General features: G+C 42.7%; 1 protein-coding gene across 5 annotated transcripts in view; it reads left to right on the top strand.

The window, feature by feature from the left end:
* PCYT1B (phosphate cytidylyltransferase 1, choline, beta) overlaps positions 1-20,154 on the top strand; it is a 43,047-nt gene that overhangs the window by 10,885 nt on the left and 12,008 nt on the right. For 3 of the 5 annotated variants that reach the window (XM_027689149.1, XM_027689147.1, XM_027689146.1), the window contains 4 exons: positions 13,525-13,624; positions 14,566-14,682; positions 17,838-17,989; positions 18,868-18,946. In XM_027689149.1, the coding sequence (XP_027544950.1) occupies positions 13,525-13,624; positions 14,566-14,682; positions 17,838-17,989; positions 18,868-18,946 (448 nt within the window). Of the gene's footprint in view, positions 1-305; positions 452-13,524; positions 13,625-14,565; positions 14,683-17,837; positions 17,990-18,867; positions 18,947-20,154 lie in introns of those variants that run through there. The other 2 variants (XM_027689150.1, XM_027689148.1) reach the window with 2 other exon arrangements.

The raw sequence follows: 20,154 nt of genomic DNA, 5'->3' as shown, positions 1-20,154 counted from the left end.
CTGGAACAGATTGCCCAGAGAGGGTGTAGAGTCTCCCTCACTGGCGATATCCAGGCACTACCCGGACGCAATCCCGTCCCACGTTCTCTGGGACCCCCTTCCCCCCCGACCCGCCCCGGCTTCTGCGGGCTCTGGGGGCGGGTCCCGCCGGCGGGGCCGCCGTGGGCCGCGCGCGGTGGCGCGGCGGCGCAGCAGCCAATCAGGAGGCTGCATGCAAATAAACCGGCACCGCCCCCCGCAGCTCGCGGACGGGGGCGGGGCCGGGCGGTTGCCGTGGCGACGCGCGCGGCCGAGCCCCCGGGCGGCTCCCGGGGAGACCCCCCGCGCCGGGCGGGCCCGGGCGGCGGCCATGCCAGTGCGCGCGGCCGGTGCTGAGTCAGGAGCCGCCGCCCCGGGATCCCCCTCCGAGGCCATGGAGGAGCTGGAGCACACCTGCCCGCAGCCTCGCCTGGTGAGTGGGCCCTATCCGCGGCCCGCCCGCCCGAGCCGCCCCGGGCGCTGCGGGGCCGGGCCCGAGGGAGGGGGCGGCCGGTGTCGCCCCGCGGCGGGTCGTTTTGTGCGGCACGGCGGGAGAAGGACGCGGGGGCGGCCCGGGTGGGCTGTGCCCGGCAGGGGCTCGAGCTGTGCGGTGACAGCCGGGCGGGATTCCTCGTCCGCCCGTTAAAAGCCTGGATCCCCCGCGCTCCCGGCGGGTTGGGGCGCGCCCGGGCACCGGCGCGGTGCCGCATGTGTGCGGTGGCGGGAGGGGCGGGAGCCGTGTGGTGCTAAAGCCATGGTACGGTCTCAAAAGCTGCCTGTCTTCAGGGCTGAATGCCGAGGAGCAGCCCGCGCTCCGAGGAGCCGGCGGCGGGGAGCGATGGCTGGTCCCGGCCTCTCCTGGGCGCATCCCGCCGGGAGTGGCATTCCCCAGGTCCCCAGGCACCGCCCAGCCCCCGGCTCTCGACCGGTTCGCCTGTGAATGCCAAATCCCACTTTTCTGAACTTCAGAGCCTGGTGAGGAGTTTTCCGTTCGATTCCGGATGTGTGAGAAAGAGAGTCTTGGAGAGCCGCGGTTTTGGGGTGACGGGAGGAAGAGGGAGGGCCGGGAGAGTGAGACTTTAAACTCCTGTGATGCTCTTTGGTCAAAGGCTCCCTCAGACCGTGCAGGCAACTTTACAAGTGCCTGCTTACGCCAAGAGTTCAGGTTCTAAGAGCTGTCCTTTTTTTCGTGTGCTCTTTTAAAATAATTGGAATGTTTCTTTGCTTCTTAGTTAAACCTTTTATTATGCCCATCAGGAAAGCTCACTCCTTTCCCCAGCGTGGTAGAAAGTTAATAATAACAATACGTAAATGCACATACAGAATTGCAGAGGCAGTGTCAAGGTGTGAAAATGCACGACGTATGTAACAGTTTAGTACTGGAAATTAGATCGTTTAACACCAGATTTCAGTCACAGTCCTAATTAAAACATATTTAGACATCAAACTTCAGTAATTAAATTCAACACTATAGTTGAGACATTGTTCTGATATGACAAGAAATAGCAACAGTCATTGGAGCTGGCCTAAATTAATGTTTTCTTCTTGTTCATGTTATAATTAGATTCAGCTTTAAAGAAGACTGTTAATTTTTTTCATAGAAGGCTTTTGGAGCTGTTTTAATAGGGAAAGTTAGCTCAGGTGTAGTTACTGCAGTGTGTTCATACAGGCTGTCTAAGATTTCTCTGTCAAAAGCTCCGATATAACAACCTGTTTGAATATATTACTCTGTGTAGTCTGACATTTTAAAAGATTTTAAAGAGAGAACTGACAACATGATGCCAGTATTTACAGTATCATACATTCCAGTATAATTTCTGTGGAAATTAAGGTGACAGCCAGAGTACACGAATAAAACAGGAATTCATTATGATGTTTTAGATCTTCCTGAGTACCAATAATGGGCAGTGGAAACATTTTGAGTAAAAATTTGTGGGAAGTATGTCCGTATGATGTGGTATCTTGCCAGTCATCGGATCTATGTTATCTTCAGGCTGAAAAAAAGTTGTCTAGTGAAGTATGAATGCAATACACTGACCTCAATAGGGCATAAGGAGTGAGGCAAGCAAGTGTAGTCAAGTTATGTCATAAGGGAGAAGAATTCAGGGCTGGTGTCCTGAAGAGGTAAAGTCGCCCCTTGGCAGGTGATCTAATAACATGGATATCAAGTTCCTGACAGATCTTTTTTATGATCTTCAGTACTTTTTCTGATCCCATTCTTTGAAGGCACCATATACAGTGGTGGGCCAGTAACCTCATCACCTGCTTCATCAATGTAAAGAAAAGAGAGTGTCTCAGTTAACATTTTAGTATTGTGTTATTATCTTGGACCTCATGATGGTACCTCAGGATGGCTTTGGTACCTCAGAATATATAACTGGTGGCAAGTGAAGTCTGTGATACTTACAGATTACTTTTTAATGCTGTTCATTGGTTCTTACATGTCTCAGGTTCTTAATATAGGCTAAGTTTTAGGAAGCAGTTTTTCTTTAGAAATGTAGCTTCAGAATCGCATAAAATGTTAGAAGGTGGAAAGGAAGTTAGTTCTATTCTGAAACAGTTGCCATCTTTTTCATTAAACCAGGAATTACTTATTTAAAGCCTTAAAACTGAATATTTTTAAGGAATATTTGTCATTAGATCCTCTGATTTTAGGGTATGGAGTCTGCTAGCTTGGCAGGAAATGTCACATTAGGACTAAAGAAAACCCCTTCAAAGGGGTGTCCATCAAAGAGGGGGAAAACGGGACACTGAAGGCAGTTCTTAGATAAGTTTCAATGTGTGTTGAAACCTGATGTTTTCCAGTGCCTAGTACTGTTGTGATATAAATTGCCATTAATTTTTTCCCAAGACACTCTTCAGGTTTTCTTAACCAGCTGGAGCATTAATGAGCATTTGTGCTTCAGTCAATTCCCCTGGTCCATGTCTGACTTAATTTTTGCCTTCTTTATGTTATCAGCTTCCACATATCTTAATGCCAGGAAATTTTCTCTCTGAGTGGCACAATGTCTCAATGCACAACAGAGAAACAAACTAATCAAAGTCATGGGCTTTATCCATGCTAGTGATTTTAGCAGTTTTGTAGTCAAGAAAAAAGCCCTCACAAACAGTGTCTCCAGTGCTGGTTTGTGTCATTTTGCATTTATCCCTTTCTCATCTGGACCAAAGTCCTGGGTTAGGCCACTTTGTCATCTGCTGCTGTCCCATTCATATTTTTAAGCCTGGGATACCCATGGTTTGGTCACTGTTTTAAATGGGATAAACATGACCGCTGGTCATATCGTGCCACACATTCAAGGTATGGCAGTTGCCCCTGGATAACCTTCAGTAAGCTGCAGAGCACTGCAGGGCTGTGGACCTCAGCCTGGGAATCCTGGCTTTAGGGTTTGCCTGCGTGCATCAGTACTAAAAAGGTCCCCAAGTAAGGCAAGCTCGTAGTTTAACTAAGAGATACCTTAGGAGGAAATACCAAAGAGAAAATACAAAACCTTGTAAAATGGTCTACTTTTTTTTTATAATTTATTTATGTCCCCTGGGATCAAGAGTTTGACTTTGGTTCCACATGTGGCAGCTCCTTGCAGGATTGGTGTGTACCTCGAGAATTGCCAATCCTTTCCTTGAAAGAAACAGACATTTCAACCTACTTTGTTCAGGAAAACAGTTCTAGGTATCTTCCTTAATAGGAAACAATGGCAATTTGTAAGGACAGTGCTGCAGATAAAGCAAAACTGAATACACATTGAAACTTACTTGAAAACAAACTCCAAAACCTACTGCTCTGTCTCATCTTTCCCTTGAACACACAGAGAGCTTCTTGTGAATCATATCTCTCTAATACAACACTGGCTTCAGTGGAAGCATCGGGGAAAGTACTACTGGGACCTGAGAACCAGTGTCTTATTTTGAAAACTGGCTAAAGTTCTCAGGGTTAGGTCAGTTAAGGGAATGCAGGGCAATGAAGCATTTATTTCCATGACAGTACCTACTTTAAGAAACCAGATAAGCAGAAAACCACCTGTATTAGCTGGGGTGAACTACAGAGGAGGAGAGTGAGTAGACAGGTAGGTGATTGTTTTGGCTTGTGCTTGTGGGGACATTGGTGGAGAGAAGGTCAGGCAGCAATTAAGCAGCAGTTTTCCTGAATGTAAAGTAAAGTGAATCTATCTTTAAGATGACATAAAGAAGCAGGTAGGTGCTTTCTGCCATGTCTGCTCTGTCCTAGGCAGCGCAATCCCCGGAATACTGGGCTGTTCCTGAGATCAGGATTATGTGACATCCATGCTACCCTTGGATGCCTGTTCCAGGCAGTTGGAGCTGCGGCCAGATCTCATTTCCTGTGGGAAATGGCATTGGGACCCTTTGTGGAAGTACCCAACTAATTTGTTGGAGGGGTGTTTTCATCATCATTGCAAGGACAGACTAGCTGGAGACATAGAGCTTATCCCATATGGCTGATAAGACATGTTCTGCCAAGGCACTGCAAGTGTCAGGGCCATTTGAGGTTCACCCTGCCAATCCCAGTGCCTGCTCCAAAGCTGAGATTTACTTGTGCAGTGTCGTGAGATTCAGAGGCTACAGACTTTTACAGTTCAATAGGAATTAGGTATCAAATATCTTGGGGCCACTGAATGTACAATACTTTGGAGAATGAGTCTCAGGTACAACTCTCACATCATTTTAGGTGTCAGCTGCTTTAGCCATTTTGTTTATTTTCTTGTTTTTTTTTTTTTTTAGAAGAAATGACAGTACATTAATTATTTTTTTTCAAATTATTCAAGTACATTTGGAAAACAGTTTTTTATTTTATTGAACGGTAGAGGAGAACATTTTATTGTTTTCACTCACTAGACTCCTTTAGGCATTTTCCTTGTTTCTACTGTTAAGCAATGAACTCTTAAACACAAAATCTGAAATAATTGCAAGAAAAGTGTGCATGCTTTGGATTCCTGTATTTTCATCCCTGGATGCCTTACTTCATATTTGCAAACAGTGTTTTAAGAGGGTCTGATGCAATCTCTAGAATCATTTCAGTATTTTATTTCCATGAGCTTTCATAGCTCTTCATAGTCATCTTTCCTATATCGCTGAAAGGTATATGCAATTTTAATTATAGGAGCCAGTGATTAATGTTGGGGGGGTGTTATTGTGGTTAAAAAGCGTCCATGCATCTGTTTCTCTCTCACGTGATGTTATGACTTAGGGGGGTCTGCCATCTGTTTACTTCAATGTGGAATTAAGCATAAATAAATATATAAATAGCCTTACTTTTAAGGAACCCAAAATTACTTTATTTCACTAAATATTTTCTTTGTCCTTTACAAGTTTGGGTTTTGCACTGGATAAATTCTCATTTTCATAAATGTTGGCTCCTGCATAAAAACACAAAGCCATAAAAATGTGCCAGGTGGGGTTTGTGCTTGGGGACATGTAACAATTTTTTCTGCACTTAAAAAAAATAAATTGCCCATAGACATGAAAAATCTGCTCAGATTTCCCTTCATTACATCAGAGTACATGCAGTTGGTATATGTTCTGGAATGCCGTAGTCTCTGCATAGACATGTTGCAATACATATTTGTCAGATATACAGAATTACAGATATTTTTGCAGGAGTCACAAATGACACATAAACCCAGGGAAAAAACATTACATTCTATGTATTGCATTCCTTGCTTGCAAATACATTTATGAAATGCTATTTAAGAAACAGTTTTTACTAGGAGAATATTACCAATTTCTTTAACTGTGACGTTGTCATTACTAGGAAGGTTTGTGTTGTATCTTTAAAAGCGAGTGGAAGCCCAGTGCACTCCCTGTGGGAAAACAGATATTCTCAGGGTGCTTCTGTGTACTAGATGGGGAACTGCAGAGTACGTGTCTCCTGTGCAGGGGGAAAAACGGGTTTTTTTTTGCTTCAACATAGCTCTGTTTTTGACTAACTAATTGTACAAATGCTGTCCTATATCTGACATGAAATAATTGATAGGTGTAAAGTATCTTTGTATAGAAGCACAAGTAGAGTTTGAATACTGGGCCAAATTCACCCAATAGTTTAGCTGTATTATTCATCTGCTTTCAGCAGATTAACCCTGTCCTGTGTAAAAGCTGGAGTTGGATCCTTTTAGCTGTACATCAGGTGTGTATCCTCAGTACATTTGCAGACAATGCGAAATTGTGTTGGGAGTGTTGATCTTGAGGGTAGGAAGGCTCTGCAGAGAGAGACTCAATCGATGGGCTGAGGACGACTGCAGGAGGTTCAACAAGGCAAAATGCCGGGTCCTGCACTTGGGTCACAGCAGCCCCACAGGCTTGGGGAGGAGAGGTTCAAGAGCTGTTCAGCAGAAGGGACTTGGGTGTGCTGGTTGACAGCTGGCTAAACATGAGCCAACAGTGTGCCCAGATGGCCAAGAAGGCAAATGGCATCCTGGCCTGTGCCAGTAGTGTGGCCAGCAGGACCAGGGCAGTGACTGTCCCCCTGTACTTGGCACTGGTGAGGCCGCACAAGTACGGTGTTTAGTTCTGGACCCATCACTACAAGAAAGACATTGAGGTGCTGGAGCGCGTCCACAGAAGGGCAACAAGGGTCATGAAAGGTCTGGAAAACATGTCCTGTGAGGTACAGTTGAGGGAGCTGGGTTTGTTTAATCTGGAAAAGCGGAGGCTCAGGAGGGACCTTGTTGTTCTCTACAACTCCCTGAAAGGAGGTTGTAGTGAAGTGGGAGCCGGTCCCTTCTGCCATGCCTGCAGTGAAAGGACTAGAGGAAATGGCCTTCAGCTGAGACAGGGGAAATTCAGATTAGGTAAAAAAAAAAAAAAAATTCACTGTTAGGATGGTCAGGCATTGGAATAGGTTGCTCAGGGGGGTGGTGGAGTCATGACTCCTGGAGGTGTTCAAGAAACATCTGGATCTGGTTGCAGGGTAATATGGTTCAGTGATTTAGGGGTTACAGTGGCAGTACTGGGTTGGTGGTTGGACTGAATGATCTTAAAGGTCTCTTTCAACCTTCATGATTCTATGATTCTGTGCAATAACGTACATGTAAAAAAGAAATACGTAACAGACATTCAAAACATAGGAGCTGACGTTATCTCCAGTTACTGGATTGATCACTAAAACACAGAGTGCCATTAGAGCAGTGGTTACACATTTTTGATCTGGTGACCATGGCCAACCCTCAGCGTTACTCATGGGCCAGCAAGCACTTGCCATTCAGGTTTGAACTGCCAATGCACCACAGCCAGGTGGGTTCTCTGCAACGGTGTCTGCAGGCTGTCGGCTGGCAACCAGTGCCCTGTTGAAGGAGCTTCTTCAGCCTGAAATGCTGCATATCCCTCCGCAGTGCTGAGACATTGGACAGCTTGGCTAAGCTTCTAGCCATCAGGACAGGGAGCGTGCAGGCTCACAGGCTGCACAGTGCTTTAGTTGCAGTTTGCCCTTTCAGTGAGTCCTACCTGGGTCACTGGCACCCAGTGCTCCTTCCAGCTGTGCCAGGGGAGCGGGCACAGGTGGATAAGTTGCCGAGGGTCACATTTCGCTTCCAGCTGGTGCTCATGGAGATTGAGGTACTCCATTGGCAATTCTTTTGCTTGAACTCTGCTTAACTTGGGGCCTGTCCTACCTCTAGGATGAATTTTGTTTTCTAAATAATGTGTTCCAGTTCAGTCAGAAGTCATGGCTGTCATGCAGGAATCTTGTCACGAAATTGTTTGGCCGTTTGCAAATATTACACTAGATTATATAATAGTTGTTCTGCTTTCATAATCTATGAATCTCTACATATATACATTATTATGCTTCTTGAAAAGGCAGTAGAAGCTGCTTTTCTTCTGCAATATTTTCAATTTGTAATTGCATCTTGCACTCAATCATTACTGACCTAATACTAACGACAAGCAAAGTGTATTTGATAGAAGATAAAGCCCAGAAAGAGCAACTGATAATAAGATAATTTGGAATGTTTGCAAACAGAATGCTTATTTTGAAGTTATTGTTCTTATTAGGTTAGTTTGCCCTGGTTTTAGTTGCCCTGAGTCAGCAGAACTGTGGGAGAACAGGCTAGACTTTCCTTCATACGTGTGTTAACATTAGAACTGTTTGTGAAAAGTTTACCTGGAGGCAACCACCAGTAATATTCAATAGCAGCTTAATTGCTCATAAATTTACCTGTTTGAGTCAAGGTTGCTGAAGATAATACATGAGACAACATGGTTTTAATTTTTGACAGTGTTCACTTCCTAAACCTCTAGTAGAAGACCTTGGTACTCCTTAACATGGTCTTTCCACTTGAAAAAGAGTGTTCACACCTCAGAAACTTGGCACATATTTTTAGTTATTTTTCAATATTTTTGTTAGGTTTTTTTCTTAAATGTTCCTTAAAACTGATGTCAGTGTTTCCTGCTCTGTAATTATTGTTTCCCAACATCAGGAGCAGCTTCCCAGAATAATCGTTCCTCATATGAGTAGATCTTATCCAAGTGATTTGTTCTAGTGAAATCACTTATCTGTTTTAAATACTGCCTCTGAGACAAAAGGCGATTACAGCATCAGACTTCCCACAGAATTACTCTGCCAGCTTAATTCTTTCGTAAGTACAGGCTTGGCCTGCTCTACCAAGTGTTGCCTCTGTAACTCTACTGGTTCAAGATCTGAAATTCCATAGACCTTTGTTGATGGCAAAATCTTAGATGACAATGCAAGTGTTCTCTTTGCCAAGACGACAGCATTTTTGTCTGTGTCATGGGGTGAGGGACGTGGTGTAGCTCTGTGAATAAAAAAATAGAGTAGCTCCTTCCATCAGTTGTGTCTCCTGCAGTCACACTGCAGGCAGAGTTACTATGGCATGGGTAGATCTACATTTGCCTGTTTAAAAAAAAATGTTTCTGTCTTCCTTGCTGCTGTGTAAACCCAACAACCAAACATACAGAGGGCAAGCAAACAAAAACACAACAGGCTGTAAATCGAAGAGAGGATGTGGAGGTGCTTGTGGTTTTGGCCTGTTATTTCAGCGGTAGGACTCTTCTGCAAATCTCTGACAACTTTCCTTTTAATCCATTGGAAACATAAGCATGAATGTTTATCCAATGGCTTGGAGCTAAGTTAAATGGCTACAGTAGCCTAAGAGACTATGAAGAGTAATAATAAAAAGTCAGCATCAAGATACACCTGAAATTAAACTGCTTCTAGCTGTCATGGAGGGCTTCTTCATGAAGTATCCCACTCCAGAACCAGCTCAGGGCTGCCTACAACCCTGTGCTCTCCCCTCTGGGCTACTGTCCCATTAAATAGAGCCGTTGGTTACAAAGATGTTGCTGGGTGCACACGGAGCTGTGAGGTGCTTGCTGGGAAGCCCCCGGTTATCTGCCTTCCATCTTTTCATGTCCTGAAGTTTATTGAACATCGTTCAGTTCTTTTGCAAATTTCATAGAAAGCAAGACACTATTTAAACTTCTCATAGAATGAACAGCTTCTGATAGGCAAGGGTTACTGAGTAGGATGGTTTTGCATACCTTTGTTTTTAGGAAGTGAATTTAGTTAGTACTGAATGCAGTGTCTTTGATTTCAGGAAACACAACTCGTGTTGCAAGAGTTTATTATCTTCTGAAGTAAATATCAGTAATGAGTCCTAATATTACAAGGACTTCTCCATCTGTGACATGTAATAAGCTTTCTCTCACATGTTAATAATGCAGTAATGTTGTGGCATTTTGTCCTGTTTTAATAACAATATGTTCAGGAGGTGAGACCTATAATGAGATAAACCCTCCTTTTCTTTCTTTTATTTCTCTCCCCTCAAATATTGACAAAGTAGAAATTATGAATAGTCTGAATGAAGAAGGAAAAATAATAATTTTACTAAAAAAATGGAAAAAACTCAAAAACAAGCAGAAAAACAATAGCAGAAAATATCACCTAGCCACCCCCTCCCCACTAATAATAAATGGCCCATCTTCGCAAACGAAGATTTGGGGAAAGGTCTTTTTACCTTTCCAGCCTGCGCAATGGATTTTTTAGGTGAGACACAGCCTGCGCTGAACTGAGCCCACCCTTTAATCCTAAGGTTCATCTGCCGGGGCCAAGCAAGCTTGGACAATGGCAGTGAAGTCCTCAGGACGTAGGTTTGTTTAGAGTGTCCTTCTCATAGATGGATGGCCTCACAGGGCTAACGACCTCCATCAGGCCAGGAGACCGGGATTCGAACCCGTGGTCGCAGCAGTGAAAGTCCTGCACGCTAACCACTAGGCCACCAGGAACAAAACCTAGAAGGATATCTTGTTTGAAGAGAAGTCCCCCATGCTCCAAACTACATGATGGTATGAAAAAATCAACCGAAAACCTTTCCCATTTAACTAAAACTACAACACATTTGGACTGCTTAAACGAAAGTAAGGTCTCCCTGCTGACACTAGGTGTGTGGTGCTTGTCATCAAAGATAACCACAAGTGTGAGCACCATATAAAATAATTCTCTATTCCTATCTATTAAAGCTCTAGAAATTGGAAAAGTTATCGGTTTGAACAATGTATAAACAACCTTCCACTTAATGGAGAAGGGCAACAAAATTAAAGTTGTGGACTGGCTTCCATAGAAGGAACAAGTAAATCTGGTAAAGCTGTTCAGCCTGGAAAATGTGACTCAGGGGAGAAAAGTGAGGTAGGGAACAGTTGACTGCAGATGAACTTATTGAAGCTTCCATTACAAGAATAGCAAATAATACAAGAAGGAGGCAGGTGCTGAAAAACAAAATGAGATAATTCATCACCGAATTCACACTTAGGCTGTAGACCACCCTGCTACAGGATGGTGCAGATCTCAGAAACTTACCTTGGTCCAAAATACAAGGTTAATTTCACTTGCTTGACTAATTGCAAAATGTAAATGTCTAGAATATAAATAACGCAGAGATGAAGGGAAAAATATGACAGAGAAAGACAGAAGTACATTTGCACAAAATCTTTGTCTAACCATCTGATTATTGTCAAAACTATAGCAAACTTCTAAAAGTACTGTAATGGATTAACCAAAATGAAAAAATTGCTATATAAATTACTTGCTCTCTTCTCACAATTCTAGTTATCACTGACAAGAGACTGGAAAAAATACAAGTAATTATATACAAACTAAAAGAGGCTTGATAAATTATATCTGGTTTTTAAAAATTTCTTGAAATATTTTATCTTATGGTTTTATATACAAACCAGGTGGTCTCATTTTACTCATAAGATGTTTTTGTTAAGCTTAGCAATAATTTTTCTAGGCCAGATAAAACAAAATAGTATTAAATACTCTTTGGGAAGCTATTGCTATATTTCCTTTGATCTGTCAGCACATGGCATTTATGCATTTCTCTATATGGCTTTGATAGGATATTGTGAATTTAAATCTATTGCATTTGATTTATTTTCATATCCAGTAACTGAGAGGTCACAGAGTAATGGGAATATTGACAGATCTGGTTCTAAGCCCTGATCTGTAAAGTGGGCTTTAATGATGAGCATTTACAAAAGCTGGAATGATGGGAAGCTAATAGAGGCTGTTCTCCATTGAGCAAAGACTGAAAGAAAAATCTCAGTCTTGCAAAGGTGGTTACATGGATGAAAAGCACCACGGTGTTTGCCTGTGGGGAAAAAGAGGTATCTTCCTGCAAACCAGGCCTATTTTCTTCAAATAACCTCCAAGGAAACAACCTCTGCCAAGCTAGGAGCTGATTACCAGTTGCAGGCCTCAGACCATAGCCATTATTGTTTTAACATTTCTGCCTTCCTCTTTATCCCAGCAGGAACCAGGCTTTATGGGCTGCCATGTAACTTGACCTTGCTTGGAGATAAAAAGACAGATTAGCGCCCAGTGATAGCAAAGCCAGAAGCAAAAAGACAGTATTTAGAAAATAAAGGAAGGAGCTGGCACTGTATGATTACGTGTAATGTTCTACCCTGTGCAGCGTGGGTGGCCTGATGAATAGTTCCCATCCATAAAACCCAGACAGAAACTTGGACTTGGTCATAGTTTCTCCATTTTTAACCTTGTCTGTGCAGAGATGCTGTGATTTTCATCACTAAGAGGCTAACGATGGTGATTTCCGGTAACATTTGAGATAATGGAAAAAAAGAACGAAAGAAAAATGGAAAGGAAAAATAAGAAACCTACATAAAATTGCAGTGCTTTCAGTAAACAAAATGAATAGTAAATCAGCAGAAAGAACTGGATGTGAATCTTTAAGTCTTTGTTGCTGTTTTACTACTGTCCTCTGGGCTTTCCATGCAACAAACCAATGAGCCCTGAGATCAGCAGCAATTAGGCATGACATCTTCGAGTGTCTCAGGGATGCTAAAGAATGCTAAATGCTCAATGATTGAGCATTCAGTGTCAAAAATCTGGAAAAAAAGTGTAAAGGCAAAAAGAGATTCTGGTATGATCAACCATTGGTGCTCAAACTGCTGTGACAACTGTACATCACACAAGTGGTCACTGTGAAAATGCAGACAGGTCACAGCTGCACAGTCACAAGGTCCCAGTTAAATCATGGTGGAGGCAAAGTAAGTGATAGATTCCCTTCAGCGTGTCTCAACCACCACTTCATCTCACAAAAACAAATCAAACCAAAACTCCGCTATGATTCTGTAAGGATTTCAAGCCGAAAGCCGTAGAAGTGTGTTTTTTTCATATCAGACCATATGGCAGATAATAAATATCTGAGGGTCTGATGGCTGATAACTTCCTACATAGGCATGGGCAGAAAATACAATTTCTGTAACCAAGTTTCCTGACAGATAATGCCACGTCAGTCTTCACACATCCTCACTCTGTCTCATGTATCTTTAGGTTATAAGCTCTTCAGAGTGAGTACCCTTGTGGTGCTCTGATGACAGTTAGAGTATTTTAGTGCTATTACAGTATGTGTCAGACCAGAAAGGAATTGCAGCTCAGTCAGCTCTAGTTAAGGGGGACTTAAGGTTGCAGTCTTGCCTTTATTTTGAATGGCTCCTCAAGATTATACGACATTCTTATTAAAACCTCAACAAAACAACCTGTACTCCCAGTTATCTGTACTGATGCCAGTGCAAGGAATGGGTGCTTGTAAAGAGGTGGCTCACTTGCAGCTTACTAAATCCTAATTAGTTTTTCCAGCTATTTTTTACAGGTAACAATACATTTTTCATCCTGGGCTTACGGAGTCGCTGAGACAAGTCAAGGGTTAAGCTGCTCAGGCCATCAAACCTGACTTTGTTCTGCAAACAGAAAAATTGTGTACCTTCACCCACCTCAAAAATGCGTGAACTTCTCTAACAGAGACAAAGAATTAAGTTGCATGGTGTATTTGGAAAGCTTTTTTTTCCTCATCATTTTACCTTGTGTGAATTGTGTGTGCTCAGGGATAACCAAAAAGCAAAAATCCCCAGAGACCAAACCAGCATTAAGCCTGGTTGCAGCATCCTGCCACAGTTCTTTTGTAACTGCTTGGTGGAAATAATACCTCTACTTTCTTTGTGTTTTTCTCCTCCTTCCAGACACTGACGGCACCTGCTCCATTTGCTGATGAAACAAGCTGTCAGTGCCAAGCTCCCCATGAGAAACTAACCATTGCACAAGCCCGCCTGGGAACTCCAGGTATGTGGAGAGAGCTGGTTCTGCAGGACTCTGGGCACTCCCAAAGCACAGGTTCTTCCTTACAACATAATTAATGCTCGCTTGTGCCTTCCACTCAAAAGCAAAAGGGCCAGCCTGATATCTGGTGATATCAGGTAATGGAGAAGAAACCAACAACTACAGAACTGTTATCTCCTGTTAGACAAAACGTTTCAAGTTAGAGTTTGATGTTTTTGTGAATGCATGTTTGTTGGAAAGAAGTCTTGCTAGCCCACTCCAGCCAGCCTGAAAATTGTATTATGTAGTGGCTGCCTTCTGGATTCTCTTCTCATACTGCCTCTGTATGCTGGAAAACTCTTCTTCCACTGATGTTCCTGTTGATTACATCAGACCTTCAGAGGCCTTAAAGGTCCTTTGCCCTTTGTAAGAAACCATGCCAATTTCTTTATCTGGACATGTGTGATTGGGCTGAGGAAGCGGGATGATTTCACATAAAGTCTCAAATGGAAAAAAGGGAAGTGAAAGGTTTACATAGAAGAGGTAAGCAATACATTTTTACAGCAGTAAGCTGTGGAAAAAAGCAAGCCACAGGGAAGAGGGGAGGAAAAGGGAGATGATGGGGAAAAATCCATAAGGCAGAACTGATTAGAAAAGCAGAGAGAAAAGAACAAGACATATGGTGGAACTCCGAATGAGGCAGAAAGATGACATTTTTGCTAAATTAGAATAGGGGATGATGGATGATAATAAATAGGCTTAGTCTGAGAGAAAACAGCAGAGAGTGCAAAGAACGAGTAATGTGCAGTATGAAACACTGCTAGTTCACCCATGTTGCTTTTGAACATCAGAGCTGGGGTAAATATCCACAATCATCTGATCTGGGAACAAAAAACTATCCAGTAGAATTAAGTGCAACTCGTTTGGGGTCTGAAAAAATCACTGTTGTTTTTCTCTCTCCACAGTTGACAGACCTGTCAGAGTATATGCAGATGGGATTTTTGACCTCTTCCACGCTGGCCATGCTAGAGCTCTTATGCAAGCCAAAACTCTATTCCCAAATAGCTACTTATTAGTAGGAGGTAAGATTGGAGTTATTTATTGCACTGGATTTTTGCTTCTGTGCTTCAGTATCAGGGAGTTATTGCTGAGCACGCACCCCCAGCCGTTTATACGCTCTGACTTGAATGCTACTTTCCCTCCGAGGGCTTTCTATAGGTGATTTGCCTTGAATTACATCTTACAATTGCATCAATTAAAGTAAAAGTCAAATTCTGCCCTCAGCAGCATAGGCACAATTCCCATTCTAGTTAAAGCAGGTCCCTGCATGACTCTGAGCTTAAAATAGCTCCATATGAATAATTTACCTTTTTCAGTTATTTGCTCAAAATTGTTCAAATTTGGAGATGAGTGAATGAGAACAACTGCTCATTTATTTCTGGCTCCTTGATCCCTTCGCCAGCCAGGCTCAGCCCATGACCCCTGCCTGCCAGGTCCAGACTTAGCCTTCAACTTCATCAGAGAAGCTAAGTCTGGCCCATTGTCATTGAAGAACCAAATGTAGGTCATGAGTTGAACGTAGTTTTCAGCTCACAAGTGTCCCTGGGCAGGTTACTTTCTTACCTTTTTATTTTTCCTATGAATATCTTGTTTTCTCACTGTGCATCTGTTTAACAGCCGTTCAGCAGTTGGCTTGTGCTTGAAGAATTACTGGAGAGTGGCTCTTTCCTGCCCAGCTGGCTGTGCAAGCCCCACTCTCATGAGGCCTCATAAAATGTGTGGTTTGGTTCCAGTTTCCCTGCACCTTTTGGGTTGAGATGCCTTGTAGAAGCATTTCACAGCAACCTTCATTCAACTGCTCCAATGCTTAGAGCAAACATGAATTAAACCTTCAGGCACTGTAAGATGCATTATTTTGCATATTTGTCCCAAATGAGTTGAAAGGGAGGAGGGGAAAGACCCAACACAGAGCAAAACAAGATCGCCTTATAAATATACTTTTTGGGTTTACTCAAGTTTATGAATTGTGGCAATTCCCATGGAGCTTCCTGGGAGGTAAAGGAGACATCCCTTTGTTATGAACAAAACATTAAGAACTCTCTTGTTTTCCTGCTGAGCCAAACAACTTGCAGAAGAAGGAAGCGGAGGTGCAAGACTGTCAGGTTTAATAAAAATACAAGTTATGAACATTCGTTGTTGCTTTGAAAGGATTGGGGAGTGTCCCACATAAGGGAAGGAGCACTGGGGCAAAAGCCTGGCTCCTTTGAAATTCATGGAATAGCTTCACTTTGCCCTTATTTTTGGAGTGAAGGACAAAGCAGCCAGCACTCATCAGCACCTTCTCCTTGCAAGGCACTCCGTGTTAGCATGTTTATAAAAGGCGTACCTTTTCACACCCACATGCAATTTGTGCTGCAAGAGCACCGGTGTCATGTGTCTTTGTGGGCACCACAACCAACCCCTTCTATTTCTTGTTCTGAAGATAATTATTTGGACCCAAGATCACTTTTTTTCTTCCTGAAATCAGTCATTAGAGCAGGATGACAGAATCAAAAGGAAGTACAAAGATGCTGTGTCTGCACTGTACATGAACAGTGATCAAAAAATAAAATCAAACCTTTCTACAGAATTCAAGAAAAAAATTACTATTTTCCAATAATTTTAGTAGACCTTTTCTTCCAGGAGAGGGTAGCTTAAAGATGGCATAAAGGTTGTAAATAAATACAAATAGAGTCTCGGAAGGGATCTTTCTACTGAGAATGCTGTGATCTCCATTAAATTTCTTGTCAGCAGGCATCAAAAATGACATAAAAGGATAGAGTGGCATTTCACTAGCTGAAATTCATACGTATGTTGTTAGCTGGCTTTGAATTTTGCACAGGCTCCAGGGCTACCTGAGCCTTCCTACATTTTTCCTACTTTAAAGGCCCTTAATGGCCATCACAGCAAGAACATCCATTTTAGATCTCAAAAAGGCTGCATCTTTGCCAGCGCTTTGCCTGATAGGTTGATGTTTTCAAATTAGAAAGAAGCAGCAGCTGTAGGGCTGCTCTCACACTTCCCTGCAGCACTAATAATGTTGCATTTATCATTTGTCAAGTACATTTACAGACTCTCATTACAAGTGAGATCTAAAGGCACAGGTTTGACCTGTGGTGAAGGACGACCACTGGCAACCCAGCTATAAATGGGTATCACATTATTCCATGAGGGGTGTCAAATGACTGTTGTAGCTGTAATATTGGACAGACTTACGGTTGTGGAGAAGGTCACTGTGTTTCACACCATATTATGTGGGTAGAAAGATAAAACCTAACTTTTACAGTCCTCTGGTAACGTGAGTGTTACTTCCCTCTTTTTAAAAGCAATGTGACAAAAGTATTGGTACATCCAGAGTTAAAGATGCAGGATTTTTGAACCTTTAACTCTGCTCATTTCACTAGAGCCTATGGCTTCTCCCAGTCCTTTCCTTGGGGCTTCCTTCTGTGATTTCCCATGTAAGCATGGCACAAGCTTTACTTTTCTTTCTGTGAAACCTGCTGAACTCAAAGCTAAACTTGGAGACAAATTCCTATAAAATTTGCCATAACTCGTTTTCTATCTGTGTTTATTTAGTAGAGAAACTGTTGCACTGTGATTTTGAGCTTTGTTGGCAAATTTGTCATTTGGAGCGTTGTTTACATGAGAATAAAAAGTGGGAAGAGGAGGCCCAGAGAGGCTGAGAGGTCTTCATCTTCAGATACTACTGGACATGGCCTGAGTAACCTGCTGTAGTTGACTCTGCTGGAAGGAGGGGGTTTGGATTAGGTGATGTCCAGTGGTGCCTTCCTGCCTCAGCCATTTTGTGATACAGGGAGTTAGCGAGAACTCTGTGATTGCCCACACTGCACTTTTTCATTGGTTTTAAAGCATTGGCTATCATTCCTGAAATTTCACAGCCCATGAAATCCCCACTTACCATGGGATTGATTTACCTTAATGTGTATATGGTACCACCTGAGATGTCCTACAATATCTCCTTTGGCCTCTGGCTGCAGCTCCAGAAAGAGAAGGATCTTTCAGAAGTATTTGGCTGTACCTGCTAACGCTGAGCAGAACTCTTAGATGCCCTGAAGCACACCAAAAATTGCTAAGCTAATAATTAAGTGCTTAATAGAATTATATAGGAATAATCAACTGCTGGTCATGCTAATTTTGCTGAGTGTGGACCCATTTTGCTGATATTTCCATATTTTAGTTTGCAGTGATGATTTAACTCATAAATTCAAAGGCTTCACTGTGATGAATGAAACGGAGCGATATGAAGCCCTCAGACACTGTCGTTACGTGGATGAGGTCATCAGAGATGCACCCTGGACACTGACACCCGAGTTCCTTGAAAAACATAAGGTACATTTCTCCCTTTATTTCTCCTTCCCCTTCGTAGACTGACAGTTATGAGTAAACGTGAAATTCTAGTAGTTTAATTCAGTTAATTCCAGTCACTGAAATTAAATACATACCATTGCTTGCCTCCATCTCTGTCAGAAAATGTTATATTTGTCTTGACTTTCTCAATGTGCTGTGATGATGTTTGTATTGGGATTTTTAAGGGCAAAGTAACACTGAAGAGTTATTCACAAATTGACTTTCAGAAAAGGAGATCATGAACCAGGAAAGTTTGTCATGTAGTGACTGAAGTCCTGAATTAAAGGCACATTTCTTATAGCAAGAGGTGCAATATATAAAAATACCCTGTGTCCTCTAAAAGGCAGGGTAGAGTGTTTTACATGCTATTGATTGCCTTGCAACATATATGAATCTTAGCAAAAGCATAATGAACTAGGTTGTGTTTTAGTGTCCACATCACTGAGTGTCAAAGTGACAGTATGACAGTATTAAGTATACATGTATATATGCTCAGGAGCCAGAATCAATAATCCTGCCTCCATGGTTTTGAAGGCCAAGGCTTCGCCACTTGCCTTAGCTTTTCCATTAGCAATAAAAGCAGGTTTTAGGTTTTCTACAGCACATCACACTGAGCCAGTCAGAGTGATGTGGTAATGGCAGTGCCTCTGGAGACGAGCTTTCTGTTCTTTCATAATTGATCATACAACACAGCAGTTGCAGGCCTAAATCTAGTGCAGTATTCTAGGTGATGGCTTTAGGACGAGAATGTTAAAAGCAAGTTAGCTGAAGTCAAGGAACAAGATGATCCTCCACAACAATCTCCCAGTGAACCAAATTCAGTGATGGTGGGATGTGATTCTTCTTCTGTTTGCTGGCAGATTGACTTCGTAGCCCACGATGACATCCCGTACTCTTCCGCTGGCTCGGATGATGTATACAAACACATAAAGGAGGCAGGTAAGGGCAGCTTCACATTTTAGCACCTTCCTTTTCAGCCTCAGCTCAAATTCTTTTACAGCCTTTTAACCACAACTGCTGGGAGAGAAGCAGTAGGGATAATATCACATTCTCTTACACCTTAACAGTAGGTACTCCTGACTTGAACAGAAAGATGCACTTTATAAAACCACAAAGGATGTCCTTGACTGAATTCCTGCCATAACCCCAAGGAAACCATTCAGATCTGGCATAAAAGAGTCCCATCTGGGTTTTTAAAACAATTTTATGGTGCTTGACTAAGAGTTTTGAATGGAGGAAAATGAGTTTAGTTCCCACAGCAGCCCAGCCAACTTCAGTCATTTGTTGATAACTGCAAACTGATGACTCCTTGACACATCCCAGTCCTAAATATGAGCAAGCACAGGCACCCTTCAGGAGTCATTAGGATCCACTTCTGATTTGCACTGAGGGTTCTTTTCATTACACTGGCAGAGGGTTTAAATCTGTACCAGAGTAAGTCATTTGCCATGCATATTTAGCAGTTTGGTTGACTTCCGTATTACATTGAACATGAATATGCTGAAGTCATGAGGAGTTTGTATCTCTGCAGTTCAAGGAAGCTGAATTAAAGCTGAGGAGATAACGTTAAGCTGCTGTTTGCCAGCAGTAGGTATCCTAACACAGTGAACAGTGGGGGAGGAGGAACAGATCATAATGGGGGAGGAGGAACAGATCATGACTTTCTTCTCCTGCTCCCTGGAGATGCTGCTTTGAACCCTGGTGAATCCAGCCTCTTTCTGGTCTGCATAAACATGTATATTGGAGACTTAAAAAAATTCCAGAGCAATCTGCCTGGTGGTAATTTGTTGTGCAAAGTCACCTTCCCAAGCTATACAATGACAGCGGCAGACCAGGTATTGACCTGAGCTGAAGGAATAAGCTTTTTATAGCAGCAGTTCCTGCTCTTTTTCCACTTGTGAACCTCCCTGTGGCGTCAGACTCACAACCCTCCTTTGGGAACTACTGTTCTATAGTTTCAGAGCCAATGCCAGTTTACTTCACTAGGCAGTGCAAAAAAGGCACTTCTGGTAAGGACGGGTGACCAAGGGACATCCAGCACATGTGCTGGACAGGCAACTATTTTGCTTTTCTTCTGTAAGGTGCTGAGTATACAGGACAACATGACAGGAGCCCTTGGTATCACTGCATCTGACTGAGCGTGAGAG

Source organism: Neopelma chrysocephalum, unplaced genomic scaffold (genome assembly GCF_003984885.1).
Source record: "Neopelma chrysocephalum unplaced genomic scaffold, ASM398488v2 Primary Assembly neopelma1_76, whole genome shotgun sequence".
In the NCBI taxonomy this organism is placed as follows: domain Eukaryota; kingdom Metazoa; phylum Chordata; class Aves; order Passeriformes; family Pipridae; genus Neopelma; species Neopelma chrysocephalum.
The sequence above is the reverse complement of the archived record's forward strand: the minus strand, read 5'-3'. Positions and strand labels throughout refer to the sequence as shown.